The 14,125-nt window shown below is 33.8% G+C and overlaps 1 protein-coding gene across 1 annotated transcript; it reads left to right on the forward strand.

Annotated features, from left to right (window-relative positions):
• The first annotated feature begins 504 nt into the window (after positions 1 to 504).
• On the forward strand, positions 505 to 3,154 carry LOC132607178 (F-box/LRR-repeat protein At1g67190-like). The gene is made up of 4 exons (XM_060321029.1): positions 505 to 706; positions 841 to 891; positions 1,195 to 2,211; positions 2,579 to 3,154. The coding sequence occupies exons 2-4, from the start codon at positions 865 to 867 to the stop codon at positions 2,822 to 2,824; spliced, it is 1,290 nt and encodes a 429-aa protein (XP_060177012.1). The 5' UTR covers positions 505 to 706; positions 841 to 864; the 3' UTR covers positions 2,825 to 3,154.
• Positions 3,155 to 14,125: the final 10,971 nt, after the last annotated feature.

The raw sequence follows: 14,125 nt of genomic DNA on the forward strand, positions 1-14,125 counted from the left end.
TTATGAACGTAACTTGTGATAACTTTTGCCGACTTTTGTTTTACAACTTACCTGACTTCAAAACTTAACATATGAATATTATATGATTCAAATACCTTAACACACGACCTCCTTAACATATTAATCACTCCTAGTTTTACCTCGAAAGTACGGGTTATAATATCTTTGATTGTTTAACCCCGAAACTTTTTGGTACATGCTTAACACTTGTTTAATACCTCCCTTAGCCTTGTTAGGGTTTCGTGGCTTCCCCGAACTCAGATTAGTATACTTATGATACGAACGATGTGAAAATTTTTGAGGTGTAACAAATCAAATCTCAATTATCAAATTAATTTTTCTTTTCCTCAATCATTTAATGCGTTTAAATAGATCCGAATAATGAACACCTATAATAAAGTCTTAATTTTAATAAAATAGAAAATAAAGGAGTAAGCTTTTTAGAAAATACATAAAATAAGGACTATTTATATAGTAGGGATCAAATTGATCCAAATCACATACGTTAAGGACCATTTTGATCATTGTCACCTTTTTGTAGCACACAACTTTGCTACTTGAAACGTTGGAGGGACTGACGTGGTTCTCACGTGTATTCCTTCTTTGCACACAGCACACCACTCACTGTGTGTGTCTGTGCTGCCAATTGATTGCCTCATCGATCCATTCTTGATTTTGGGGCGTGATCTTAACGTTCATTCTTGTTGTAAGTTTTCCAAATTCTTGAATTTTTTAAAATCTCCTTTCATCACATATGTCATGTTAGTATTGTTTTCTCTATGAATGTGTTAAGAGAATCTTGAAAAAAAATTAAACTTTTCTTTGATCTTTTGGTTGCAGGATGGAAAATTTGATGAAGTATTAATGGGATTGTTACCTTTCCCCAAAAAGGTTAAATCTTTTTGAGTTTTGAACTAAGTTATGGTGAAATCAAGAAAATCTGTCATTGTTGAATTTTAATTTTTTGGTTTATACCTTGAAGATTGGTCTGTGATTTACTGTTTGAACAGTGTGGTTTGAGTTGTTTTCATCTGCTTTTGGATCTCAATTAGTTATTGAGATAATCGTGCCTGGATAATGTAGCTGTGAAGTTTGGAGGTTTAAGTCATTTAGTGGTTCAGTTGGATTTGTTAGGTTATAGGATTTTTTTTTTTCTTCTGGGGGAATTTTGATTTGTTATTATTCTGTATGAAGGCTATGGAGCACCTTCCTGTTGAGGTGATTGGCAACATATTGTCCCGTCTAGGAGCTGCACGAGATGTTGTCATTGCATCTTCTACTTGCCGTAAATGGCGAGAAGCTTGGAGAAATCATCTTCACACGCTCACGTTTAATTCGAATGACTGGCCTCTTTATCATGAGCTCACAAGGAGCAGACTAGAGATAATTGTAACCCAAACAATTTTCCAGACTAATGGACTTCAGTGTCTTTCGATTATGATGGATGATGTGGACGAGTTCTCTGCTGCTCCGGTGATCGCTTGGCTAATGTATACGAGAGAAACCTTGCGTGAGTTACACTATAATGTTAGGACTACCCCTAACATTAATATACTCGAGATATGTGGTCGACAGAGACTCGAAGTGTTGGCTCTGGCACATAATACGATTACCGGTGTAGAACCTAGTTACCAAAAATTTCCTTGTTTGAGGTCTCTTTCACTTAGCTATGTCAGTGTATCAGCTTTGGACCTCAGTATTTTTCTCACAGCTTGCCCGAAAGTTGAGGTCTTGAGCCTTATAAGTCTGGATATTGTTATATCTGATCCACATGCCTCAATGGAGCTGAGTACTAACTCTTTGAAAGATATCTATGTTGAAGCCATTAGTTTGGATAAAATCATTTTGGAGGCTGATAGTCTTGAGAAGTTGCAGTTAAAAGATTGTACGCTCGAGCTCTTTGAGCTTGTCAGTAAAGGGAAGTTAAGACTCCTTAAGATCGATGATGTTAGTGTTATCCATCTTGATATTGGTGACAGTGCTGAGAATCTTGAGATTGTGGATGTCAGCAATTTCACGATCATGTGGTCCAAGTTCCATCATATGATAGCAAAATCATCAAAACTGAGAAGACTAAGGCTATGGACGGTTGTGTTTGATGACGACGATGAGGTTGTTGATATCGAGACGATTTCCTCTTGCTTTCCTCAATTAAGTCATCTCTCCTTGAGCTATGAACTAAGAGAGGCAGCGATTCAGTATGGATTGCAGGTATGGGTGTCAAATGGAGGGGTTGGGCTGAATTTGGGCGGGTCAAAATGGGCGAAAGTGGGTCATAACCCAAACCGCCCAATTTTTATTAAGTTTTAATTTCTTTGTTTGTTCTTTTATTATTTTTTAGTACCTAATAAATGTTCTTTTTCTTTATTATGACTATATATAACATATTTAAAAAATATCTTTTTGAAAATATTTTGACAAGATTTCTCATTAGTCAATTTGGGCTACATATCAGCCCAATTTTTGACCGGCTGAAATGGGTTGGGCTAATAAATGGGCGGGTCAATGACTAGCCCAAACTTGAACGGGTTGCTCGGGACATGTTTTCATGAGCTAATTTTGCCACCACTAATTGCAGGGTTCTTTTCAATTGGAAAATGTGGTTGTATTGGAGCTTGGTTGGACCGTGATTAGTGACCTTTTCTCAGAATGGGCAGCAGGGCTATTGCAAAGATGCCCTAATCTGAGAAAGTTGGTAATTCATGGAGTTGTTTCAGAAACCAAAACACATGAAGAATGTGAGACATTAGCCAAATTCACATCCTTTATTGTAAGGCTAATGAGGAAGTATTCGAAGATAGATGTTCAGTTTGAATATGACTAGATTCAAGCAACTGTACCTTGCCTTGGAATTCACATTTTGGTCAAATGTCTATAGCTCAAGGAGGTACACGATCATTTGTCGTGATTGTTTCTGTTGTTACCTGGATACCATGATGTTCCCTTTTTAGTTAAATTTGTGCTTCAGCATTGTAACTTACCTTACCCTACTCTTTCTGTTCAAGTTCACATAGTGTTCACAGTTGTGGTTATTCTTATTGTTACTAGGTTAGTGCTTTGACGCGCTCCATTCCTAGTGAAAGAAAAACTTCTTCTTTTTCTCCTGCTTTTCTGTTTTATATCTGGTTGTAATGAAGTTTAGTCTTTTGGTCCATGCTTTAGCTTTTCTATTATAGACTGCATTAATTCAACTACATACTCGCTGAAGAAACGAGGAAAAGAACACTGACATCTAATTGATCTTTGGCAAAAGCGCCATCCTTCTTATAATCAGATCTTTTTTCTATTGCATCTTTTAGGATGCTTTAGGTTAATTTAAGGTGAAATGTGGAGCCATATGTGCCATAAGTTAATCATTTCATTGGACCTTTTCACTCCACTTGCTATAGTACAACTTATGAACGTGTTGTATATTCTCAGTAGGGTGGTTGTATTTGATGAGTGACAATGCAGAGTTTATAAAATATGATAAGGAGGGAAATGTCCTTAGTGAAGATGAGAAGTGATATTCCAATTATTTTTGCCTTTTGACCTTCTTTTTGTTCGATAGAGTTGTGTTCACCTTCTCCTTTGTGTGGTACTCTTTTGTTTCTGACCCTGTTTAGTGAAGAATAGAATTGGTGAATTGGTATTTCAATTAAGTTTGCTCTTTGACCTGATCATGCTGAATAGGAAGTCAACTTTCTCGAATTACATCCACTCCATTGCAGGAGGAACATTGTGCCTTCATTTTTAACAGGAGAATGAGCTAAGGCAATGAATGTGCTTGTAGTCTAACTTGTGTGGTTGTGCTATGTTAAAGAGAGACTTTATTTTGATTCTATAAGCTATTTGTTGACAAGTGTAAAATAATTTTTCCTGGGGAAATCCATCGAATTTTACTCATCGCTAACATTTTGATGAAAGTGAAAAAGGTGAAATTGATTATATAAGTGAACACGGATATATAAGTGAAATTGATTATACTAGCGTGTGTATATCATATCATACTATATTAAAAGTGGAAGCTCCTATCTGTAAAGTTAGATTATCATTTTGTCCCTTACACTAAATTAAAATCTACTTAAATATTTAATTAATTAAATAGGAGTATTATTTTGCCCCTTAAGTTAAAAAAAACCCTTCAATTGGAAGTGGATCAGTACTCTCCTTAATTGCTCACACTGTCAGACTAAATGTTAAATTATTTACAATTATAAACGTACACCTTTTCACTTCCCCACTAAGTACTTTCAATTAGCTTTGTAACCACGCCTTATTCATTAGTTAAGAATGTTATCAACACCTATATAAATGGACTTTTAACTCAACAATCACCATTATTTCATTTCTTCCTTTCAATTTCATTTCATCTTACCATGTTGTTGCAAAATCAATCGCAGGTAACCTTCAAATTTTATTGGAATATTAATTTTGTATGATAATCAAATTTATTTTTCTTTCTTAATGTTTAGTTGGTCTATCTTAACATTCAACATTTCTATCCATCTGACTTGATTTTATTTGATTGATAAATTATTACAGTAATCGATATCTCTAGCAAATCATATAAGAAAACTTTCTAAAGAGGAAAACGATAACAATTTCTGTTAAACGAAGCCTTATAAAATGAACACCAAATTATTCTTATTATCAAGCTTTTACCTTTGTGCTAGGAATTGTGGTATAATTAGTGGCAAGTGCACTTGAAAGGGAGTATGAGGTGAGATATAGAGATCATAATAACAGATTTTGTGCTAAGATGTTGATTAGAAGTTGAATAGCAGCGACATTACATTTAGATTAAGCAAGTTGATAAACTTTATTGGGCTTCCAATGTGATTCTTGAAGACTAAATGCCTCATTTTCCATTGTATTTTATTTTTAATTCTTTTATATTCTCGTGAATTTTATAGCATTATGTAAATTAATTTCTCCTTTGTAAAATGATATGCAAGATTTGAATGCATTTTTTGTAGGTCATAGTAGCATATGATTAGTTTTAATTTCTCTTTGATTAAGTGTTAATTTTAAAAGATTGCTACAAAAAAAAAAAAAAAAAAAAGCAACTCTATCCAATGAATCTATTTTGTGCTACTTAATGTCGCCATTTAAGAAATATATAAAACTAATATAGCGAAATATTTCCTCCTTTGAATTAGCTACATAAGATTAAGGGGAATTTACACAAATATACAGTTCAACAAGCTAAATTTCATTCGCATAGCCAATTAAAAGAATTAAATCTTTGTAGCCCAACAAAATATAACCCAAATGTGCAAAATCTTATCTTTTCCTACAAATCTAGAGATTTCATCCATTTTCGGCCAACAACTTTTTCTCTCCCCTCTCTATAAATACACCTGCCACATAATTTGATTCTTTTTTTCTTCTTTTGTTTTTCCTTTTCATTTTTTCGTTCCTAAATCAGATCACATTTTTTTGTTTCATTATTTTTCTATTTTCATGCTTTTTTTTCTTTTGAAATTCGGAAAAAAGGAAAAAAAGTGCACACGACTATTATTGTTTGAACTTGAGAAACTCGGATACATTCTTATATAGTTATACATATTATAAACTAAAATACATTGTGTATACATTCTTATACACTGATATATTTACGATTATACAATATTATACACAATGATACATAATTATACAAAATATATACACATGTATATAATATATTTGAATAGGACGAAGAAGAAGAAGAAGAAATTTATAGCCTATACACTAAGATACATTGTGTACACTGTAACAGCCTGAAAATTTTAAACTAACACTTGAATTTTTTATTGATCATATCTTGATAGTGAGGATATATTTTACTTCGCACTTCCTAAACGTGAATTTGACGATATTTGGAATTTGTTGAAGTGTTATGGTGTAGTTATGTAAATTACTCCTACTATTATTATCTTACTAAATTAAGAAATTGAATAGATATAAAAAGTCCGGGCACCAAACCTTTCCTATTAATCCAAACATAAAAGTTTGGGCAGCCACATTTTCTTTCATCCTTATCCAAGGTATATATAATACCTTTTGGGCTCATATCCTCTCCACCTCCTCAAATTTCTTTTTCTCCAGAAAATTAAAACCCCAAAACTCGTCTCCTCTCATCAAATATACTCCTCTCTTAAATGAAATCCCCAAATCCCCAAAAATAACCCGATTTTATTTTTAAACCCGACCCAACTACGTAAAAAACCCATATGCGACCAGATTGTTCCCTAGTCCTACATCAGGAGCCTCTAGGCACATGAGCAGGTAACCCATATGAGTTTTTTACTTAGTTGGGTTGGATTTAAATGGAGCATATTTAAAAATGAAATCGGATTATTTTGAGGATTTCATTTAAGGCAGGGGTATATTTGAAAACTTTAATGACGGGAAGAATATTTTTTACCCAAATTTGTAACAAAGGTTATTTTTAGCCCTTTACCCAAAGTAGAGGGGTATTTGACCATTTTCCCAAACATAAAGGTTTGGGCAGCCACCATTTCTTTCATCCTTATCCAAGGTATATATATATAATACCTTTTGGGCTCATATCCTCTCCACCTCCTCAAATTTCATTTTTCTCCAGAAGACTAAAACCCCAAAACTCCTCTCCTCTTATCAAATTCTCCCACTAAATCACCAACAAGACTTGTTTTGGTAGAGCCACAAGCTACTCCACACTTTTGAGGTAAGTTAACCAAACACGTTTTTGAACTGGACAGTTGTTATAACTTTTAGCATATCTCTTTGTATAAAATTTCGTTTTAAGTGAGCCAAGATGATCTGAAAAGATATTTCATAGATATACAACTTTTGTTCAGGCTCCAAAACTTAGTTTTGCTTGTATTTACCCGAAAAGGGGTGATGAAGTACAGGGCAGTTGCTGCCCAGATTTCTGTTTTACAAACCCTCCATGTGCTACTGTTAGTATTTTGAGCATATCTTTTGGTACGAAATTGATATTGGGGTGATTTAAATTTCTCTAGAACCCCAAGACATATATCTACAACTTTCATAGGGACCACAAAGTCTATTTTTACCGTTTACCCCTTCAAAACCGAACCACAATACAAGACATTGGTACTGTCCAGAATTTCTGTTTTGATAGTTTAGGGTGATTTTCACTGATATCATGTTTAGTTTCGACATGCTGAAACCACTTAACATAAATAGATATTTGATTGTGTATTTAAGGTATATATACTCTTGTACTAGCTAAGAGGAATTGGTTGAGGAAGTGGACAAATTTGGTTGGTCTATGGCATAGACGATTTGAACTCCTCGAGTTGTGGTAGAACTTGTTGTGTGGTAAAACGCCAAGATTTGTGTATTAACCTGAACTTGGAATATCTTTACTTTTTGAAAATTTTGAAGTATCTTGATGTGTCATTTCCTTTCTCTTCACTTTATATCATTGTATGGTCATTAACTCAAATATTTCAAGATATTCGCTAAATCGCCCACTTGTGCGAATTGCTTGATCATTTAGCATTCTTGTTGGGGCTTTGTCCTTCTTGTGGTTGTGACTTTATCACCGATATGGGCATGCCTCTTGACACAAATCTTTTTCCATCTTGACTTTGGATTTGTGGTTCGTCTTAGTTATGGAACTTCTCCATGTTAAGTACGAACTAGAAAGCCATCTTTAATATGGTTCTTGATTCTCTTGATTATTGGGTCTCGACCCTACTTGATTTGGGGCTTCGGTCCATCTTGATATTGATTATGCATGATGTGATGGCTTGATATACATATTAAGCTAAAATTGTTATTTGGCAAACTCTCTTGAATTGATTTTATAAGCTTTCTTGACACTTAAGCCTTCGAATATTGATATCGATATTTGGAAACTCTTCAAGATTTGATATTTGATACTTTGGTTATACTTGTTTACTTGATTTCTTTTTATCTCATTGAGCTCCTATGACTAATAAGGGCATGGGAGAATCTAATGGCTCCAAGCCCAAAGTTTGTATGTCACTAAGCTTTATGCTTAGCGATAGTTGTTTTCTATCATAGGTAATGTACCGGAAGAGATTTGAAGATTGGCATCTGGAGTAGACTTTTTGGGAGCTTTAGTGAAGATCACATTTGCATATGCATTTAGGTTTTGTATAGTTTTGGGACTTGTACATGATCCATATGTTACACTTATGTATGAGACTTTGGAGGCTTGTTGGATCACAAGACCATAAGCTTGTAACTTAAACTTGGTGATTTGTTTTCCTGTTTTAGGGTGTGCTAATAACCCAAGTCATATCATGTACTAAATTTACATTTTGCCTTGTAATTATGTACAAATGAGGTATTCGCAAGTTGAAATTTGTGTATAATATGAACTTGCAGTGGTACTGAATGGAAAATATAATTTCTCTAGGAAGTTGATTCAACATTTGATCATTCAAGAAGGGTGCTATCACATTAAATTAATACTCTGATATTGTATTTCTTTAAGGGATTTTACAAAGTGTATTATGGGAAGTAAAAAAAATGTCGCACCTTTAAACCTTTTTCGCATGGGCCTATTTCCGGTATTAAATTATTTTAAATATATTTTTAAATAAATTTATCCTGAATGTTGTAAGTATGAAATTAACTTTTGTTTCGTAAGTGACATCCTCCCAAAGGGGGTGCTACATCTACATTCTTATACACTGATATATGTACAATTATACAATATTATAGACAATTATACAATATATACACACGTGTATATGATGTTTAAATAATGTATCTACACAGTAAAAGTGTGTATAAACATTGATGATATATATATTTGTACTAGAGAACACATTTCAACCACCACTCTATCTTTACTTCAACAGCATAATCACCACAACACACGCAAAAGAAGAAGAAATTTATAGCCTATACACAGGCAAACACATGAAACTTTTTATTTCTCAGAATCAACATCTCAAATGAAAGAAAAATAATGAACTAGAAATAGAACTTCAGATCTTGCACAGATCCGAAGAAAGGCCAGAACATAACCAGCAGTCGCTGCTGGGAAGATAGATGCGACGGATGAAGTCAGAGTCGGTGCAACTTCGTCGGTGGCTACTATAGCTTTGTTAATAGAACAAATCGTGACAATGATAGTGAAATTTTTTCTTCGAGACCACCATTTACGCTTGAGAGAGGAAAAAGTGAAGAGAAATTTAAAGATTTAGATCTGGAATGAATTAGAGAGAGGAAGAGAGAAGTGGGTGGAGAGAGAGAACTTAGTGTTGAGAGTGAGTGAAAAAAATGAAAAGTGTAGGCCGTGTGGGTGTTTCTCAAGACAAATTGGGCCTCTTCGGGTAATAATGGAAATATGGGCTAAACCGGGTAAATATTTGGAAAATTTACACGCCATAACTACTTCTAAGAGCGATTTATGAATTTTAACTACCTTTTGCAATAATCACATTTCGTAGCAACATTTTACGTTTCGTACCTACTATACATGAGGTGCGTTATAGCTGGAGTGGTCATTGGGCACGTGCTTTACCCTTGCGCGCCCAGGTTCGAATCCCGCTGGCCACATTCTTTTTCTGAGAAATTGCAATTTCGGCTGTATTTTCGTGTATTCCCATGTATTTGTTTATATTTATATACTGATAATCTTTTTGTTTTGGCTGTATTTAAATGTGCAAGTTTCTACTATATATAAATATAATCAAATACACATGTATCTGACTGTATTAACAAAATTGGTTGCACCACATTCAGGTCATATGTATTTGATGTATTGAGGTGTATTTCGAATAGCAACCTAACATTTCGCTGTATTAGAATGTATTTCAGTGTATTTGGTCAGATATATGTCGTATGTTTTTGGTGTATTCAACTGTATTTTAGATAGCAACCTTACAGTTGTATTTAATAATACGAAAATACACGGAAATACAGTCGAAATTGCAAAGCTAGCTACGATTTGTAAATTGCAAAGTTGTAGTTATATATTGTTAGGAGCTTATAAAATGTAGTTGTTTATGTAAGTTGCCCTAAATATTTTCTACACATAGACATAGAGTGTTATTTTCCCTAAGAATAATTCACCATCCTTCTTTAAATTTTAATCTATTACTCAAACACAATTTTTAAGGACTCTTATGTAAATTTTTTAATTATTTTATTCATCGATATGAGCTACACGTTTGAAAAAGGAAATGACCTCATTGCCCACAAAAAGTTAAATGGTTTTTTCACCCTTCAAACAAAAATTGTACAAAAGTATTTTTTTATGAATATAAAATCATTCTAATAAAAATAAGAAAAAAATCAGCATATTCAAGTAGGCACATTAATGCAGCTCTCTCCACTACTTCTATACTAAATAATAATAATAATAATAATAATAATAATAATAATAATAATAATAATAATAATAATAATAATAATAATAATAATGCATGAAGTTTCTTTAGCACTTGTGAAATCTTTTTGTATTTCCGATCAAACTCATCTATAATGCAATTGACTCTTTCACTTCTTGTCAGTTTCACTCCTTCTAGGAGTAAGTAAATATGGATGATTATATATGAATTCTAAATGAGCATAGAACAAATGAAGATACACTGTCTATATATCAGTTGTGTAACTTAATGAGTAGCAATTTGCAAGGGCAAAAGGGTAACGATATTAAAGAAAAACTTGGTTCACTTGATGCTCCAGCTTATATGATCGTAACTCTGAGATGCTTGGTCGCTGAAGTACGATTATTCATGTCTATTCTTTCGCAAGCTTTATTCTTGTGGCATTTGTGTATACTAAATTGAGATCAATGGAATTGGATTCAGGAGTTAGGATTCAAAGTATAGTTTATCTATGTAAGTTTATGTTGTTTTTGTAGCTTTTGGTTGCTATCAGGTTTAACTTTTTTACACATAACGTCAGATTTTTATAAAATGATTCAATGAGCATTGATTTTCTTAGCTAAGCATCTTTGTGGTCCAATAAAAATTAATGCTTTTATGGTTTAACTAATTTTACTCTCTCAAGTATTGAAATCCATATCAAAAGCCTTAATTTTCTCTCCAAGATGTAGGACCTTGTTCCCTTTCCTCCGATAGTGATACAAGAAGGGGGGGGGGGGGGGGGGGGGAAGACAGCTCTTTTATTTGGAATTGGAGAAGAAAGACAGATCAAAATTCTAGATAAGCAATTATCACTGTCATATTATTACTTTGTTTAAAATTATAATCATCGGTTTCTATATGTCCCTTGAAAGACATAAGCGTGATCTAAATATATAATTTTAGTTAATAAATTATGATGGAAAATATAGCAATTTATGCTATTTCACAATTTACTAAATGCACCTGCACTATTTAACCTTTAAATATTATTTTATTGATTATTATGTGAGTTTACAAATTTGTATTAAGTCTGTCAGTGGGGACGGGACCGGGGGCCCGGTCCGGCACTGGACCGTCCCGGTCCCGACGAAATTTGGGGGAGCGGGCAAAGGGGGTAGGGGGAAGGGTAGCGGGGCGGACGGGGGGAGAAATTCCGGTCAGGCCCGGTACTGGACGGGTTGACCGGACCCGCCCCGCCGGAAAATTGATTTTTTTTAAGTGATCAGACTTTTGACCGTTGGGAACCTCCCAAAAATGTTAACGTTGGGATTCCAAACGGTCTGATTTTCAGCCGTTGGAGTCCCCTTCTCCCAAAAAGAAAATACCCCCAAAGTTTAATAAATTACATTTTAATCCAAATTCTATACTATAAATACCTCTTAATTTTTATTCATTTTCACACAAATCATCCATCAATTATCTCTCTCTCTAATATTTGTTATCAATTATATCTCTCTCTAATATTTGGTGAAATATTATTGTTATTATTATTTTGGTGAAGTGGGTAATATTTGAATTTTGGAGCAACTTTCAAGCTTCAAGTAACATAATTTCAATTTCAACGTTTACGGTTACGTCTGCTTTTATGCAGACGTTTGGTACACTCGTTCCATCCTTTAATTTATTTAATTCCTGCATTTTACTTGCGTCTTTTTTTCAATTAATTTTCATATTTTATTTTATTATACTTTGATAATATGTCTAAAAAAATTAAGATCCCGGTCCTAGGTAAAACTGTCGATATCCCTAACCCTTTTAGCCGTAATAGTAAGGGTAGATCTGGTTTTTCGGGTAAATCTAAAATTCAATTTAGAAACAATACGGAGGATTTCACTCATGTTGATGAAACTGATCTTTTTTCTCCCCCCGGTTTTCCTCCTATTCCAAAAGAGTTAGAATTACAAAATGAAGCCTTAGATAGAGCTTATGGTAATTTAGATTTTGATGAATTTGAAAATTTAGAAGTAGAAGAAGGAGAGGAATTAGATCTAAATGAGACACCTACTAGTCCCGTAACCGAAGCTCCACTCGGACTACATCTCAGTCTGGAGTTGAGCTTCCCCCTAAACCTCCTACTCAGGGTATGACTAAGGCGCAGCGTCCTAGAACTAGTCCCGTGTGAAAATTCATGACTTTAGATGATACTAAAACTCAGGCTATTTGTCACAAATATAAAGGAGTTAAAAAACACAGAAGCAGTGGAGGGGCGGTGGTTTAGATAGACACTTGAGAACATGTGTTGGAAAACCATACTTCGATGCTTGATTAGCAGCCGGACTTAAAAACACACCGACTGGCGCTAGTAGTGTCGCTCCCGGTGGATCCGTTGAGGGATCTAATATGGTCCAACAATCTTTAAATCCTTCTAACCCCGCTGTCACTCAAATTGCTTATAATAAAGATAGAGATCGTGAAGAACTAGCTAAAATGGTTGCGGTTTGTGGCTTGCCTTTTAGTTTTCCTTCTAACCCCGGTTTTGTGCATTATATTAGAGCTATGTATAACCCTACTTTTCAAGGCATTCCTAGATCCACTGTTAGAGCCGACGTTTTTAAATTTCAAAGTGATTATTGTCAATATATGCGTTGTGTGTGCCATCACTTAGATACTAGAGTGTCTGTCGCTTCTGATATAGGTCGCAGTGTTAATGGCAATGATTATTTATGTGTTACGACACATTGGATTGATCATAATTGGAATATGCAAAAGCGTATACTTGGTTATAAATATATTGGTGAGAAAAAAACAGGTTCTTATATTTCTACAAATGTTCTAGACATTTTGCAATTATATGGTCTTGTTGACAAAGTATTAACTATTACATTTGATAATGCTTCTTCCATGACTAAGAGTGCTGGATTATGGCTATAAGAATTTTCCCAATTAACCTTGATATTTTTCATGTGCGATGTGCATGCCATGTTTTTAATTTAGTCGTAAAAGATGGTCTTGATTTATTTGAGGGTTCTCTACAAAAAATACGATATGCTTGTCAATATGTTTTTAGCGCTCATAAGCAAAGTAGAATTAATTTGTTTTAAAAATATTGTGTTGAGCAAAATTTGCCTGTTAGAAAAATTCCAAAAGAAGTTTTTACTAGGTGAAATTCTTTATATGAAATGCTACTTGTTGCTCACCAATATCAAAAACCCCTTCAACATGTTTTTAATGCGCATCATTATAATCCCCATGAACAAATACAAGATAGTGATTGGAATGAAATTGAAGGATTGTGTATTTTTTTAGAAAATTATTATATTGCAACAAAAGCATTTTCCGGTCAATACTATCCTACAATTGCACAAATGTTATTTTATATTTGTGGACTTACAAAACTATTTGCGGAATATAGAGAATCAAACGAACATGAGGAAGCCGTTAATGAAATGATTCTCAAATTTAAGAAGTATTTTTTTCCTATTCCCGATATTTATTTGATTGCTTGTATACTTGATCCGTCTTTAAAATTAAGAGGTGCTCAGGGACTTGTTGACAAAATTTATTTGCAGTTAGATATTACTCCTAACGGACATCCAAATGTTGAAGAGTGTAAACGTGGCATAGAATTAAAAGCTAAAATAATGTATAATAATTATAAATCTATGGAAAGTAGAAGTGGAAATCAACGTCCTTCACAAAAAAATAAGGCTAAATTTGGCAATAGAAAATTTGATAGATCAATGGATGCTGCATGACTTGGTATTGCTAATACTCAAACTGAAAGTGATCTTGAATCTTATCTTAATCAGAGTTTGGAAAACATCATTGTGGACGACGACGACAATGAAGACATTTTAGGA

This window comes from Lycium barbarum, chromosome 8 (genome assembly GCF_019175385.1).
Source record: "Lycium barbarum isolate Lr01 chromosome 8, ASM1917538v2, whole genome shotgun sequence".
NCBI classification, from domain to species: domain Eukaryota; kingdom Viridiplantae; phylum Streptophyta; class Magnoliopsida; order Solanales; family Solanaceae; genus Lycium; species Lycium barbarum.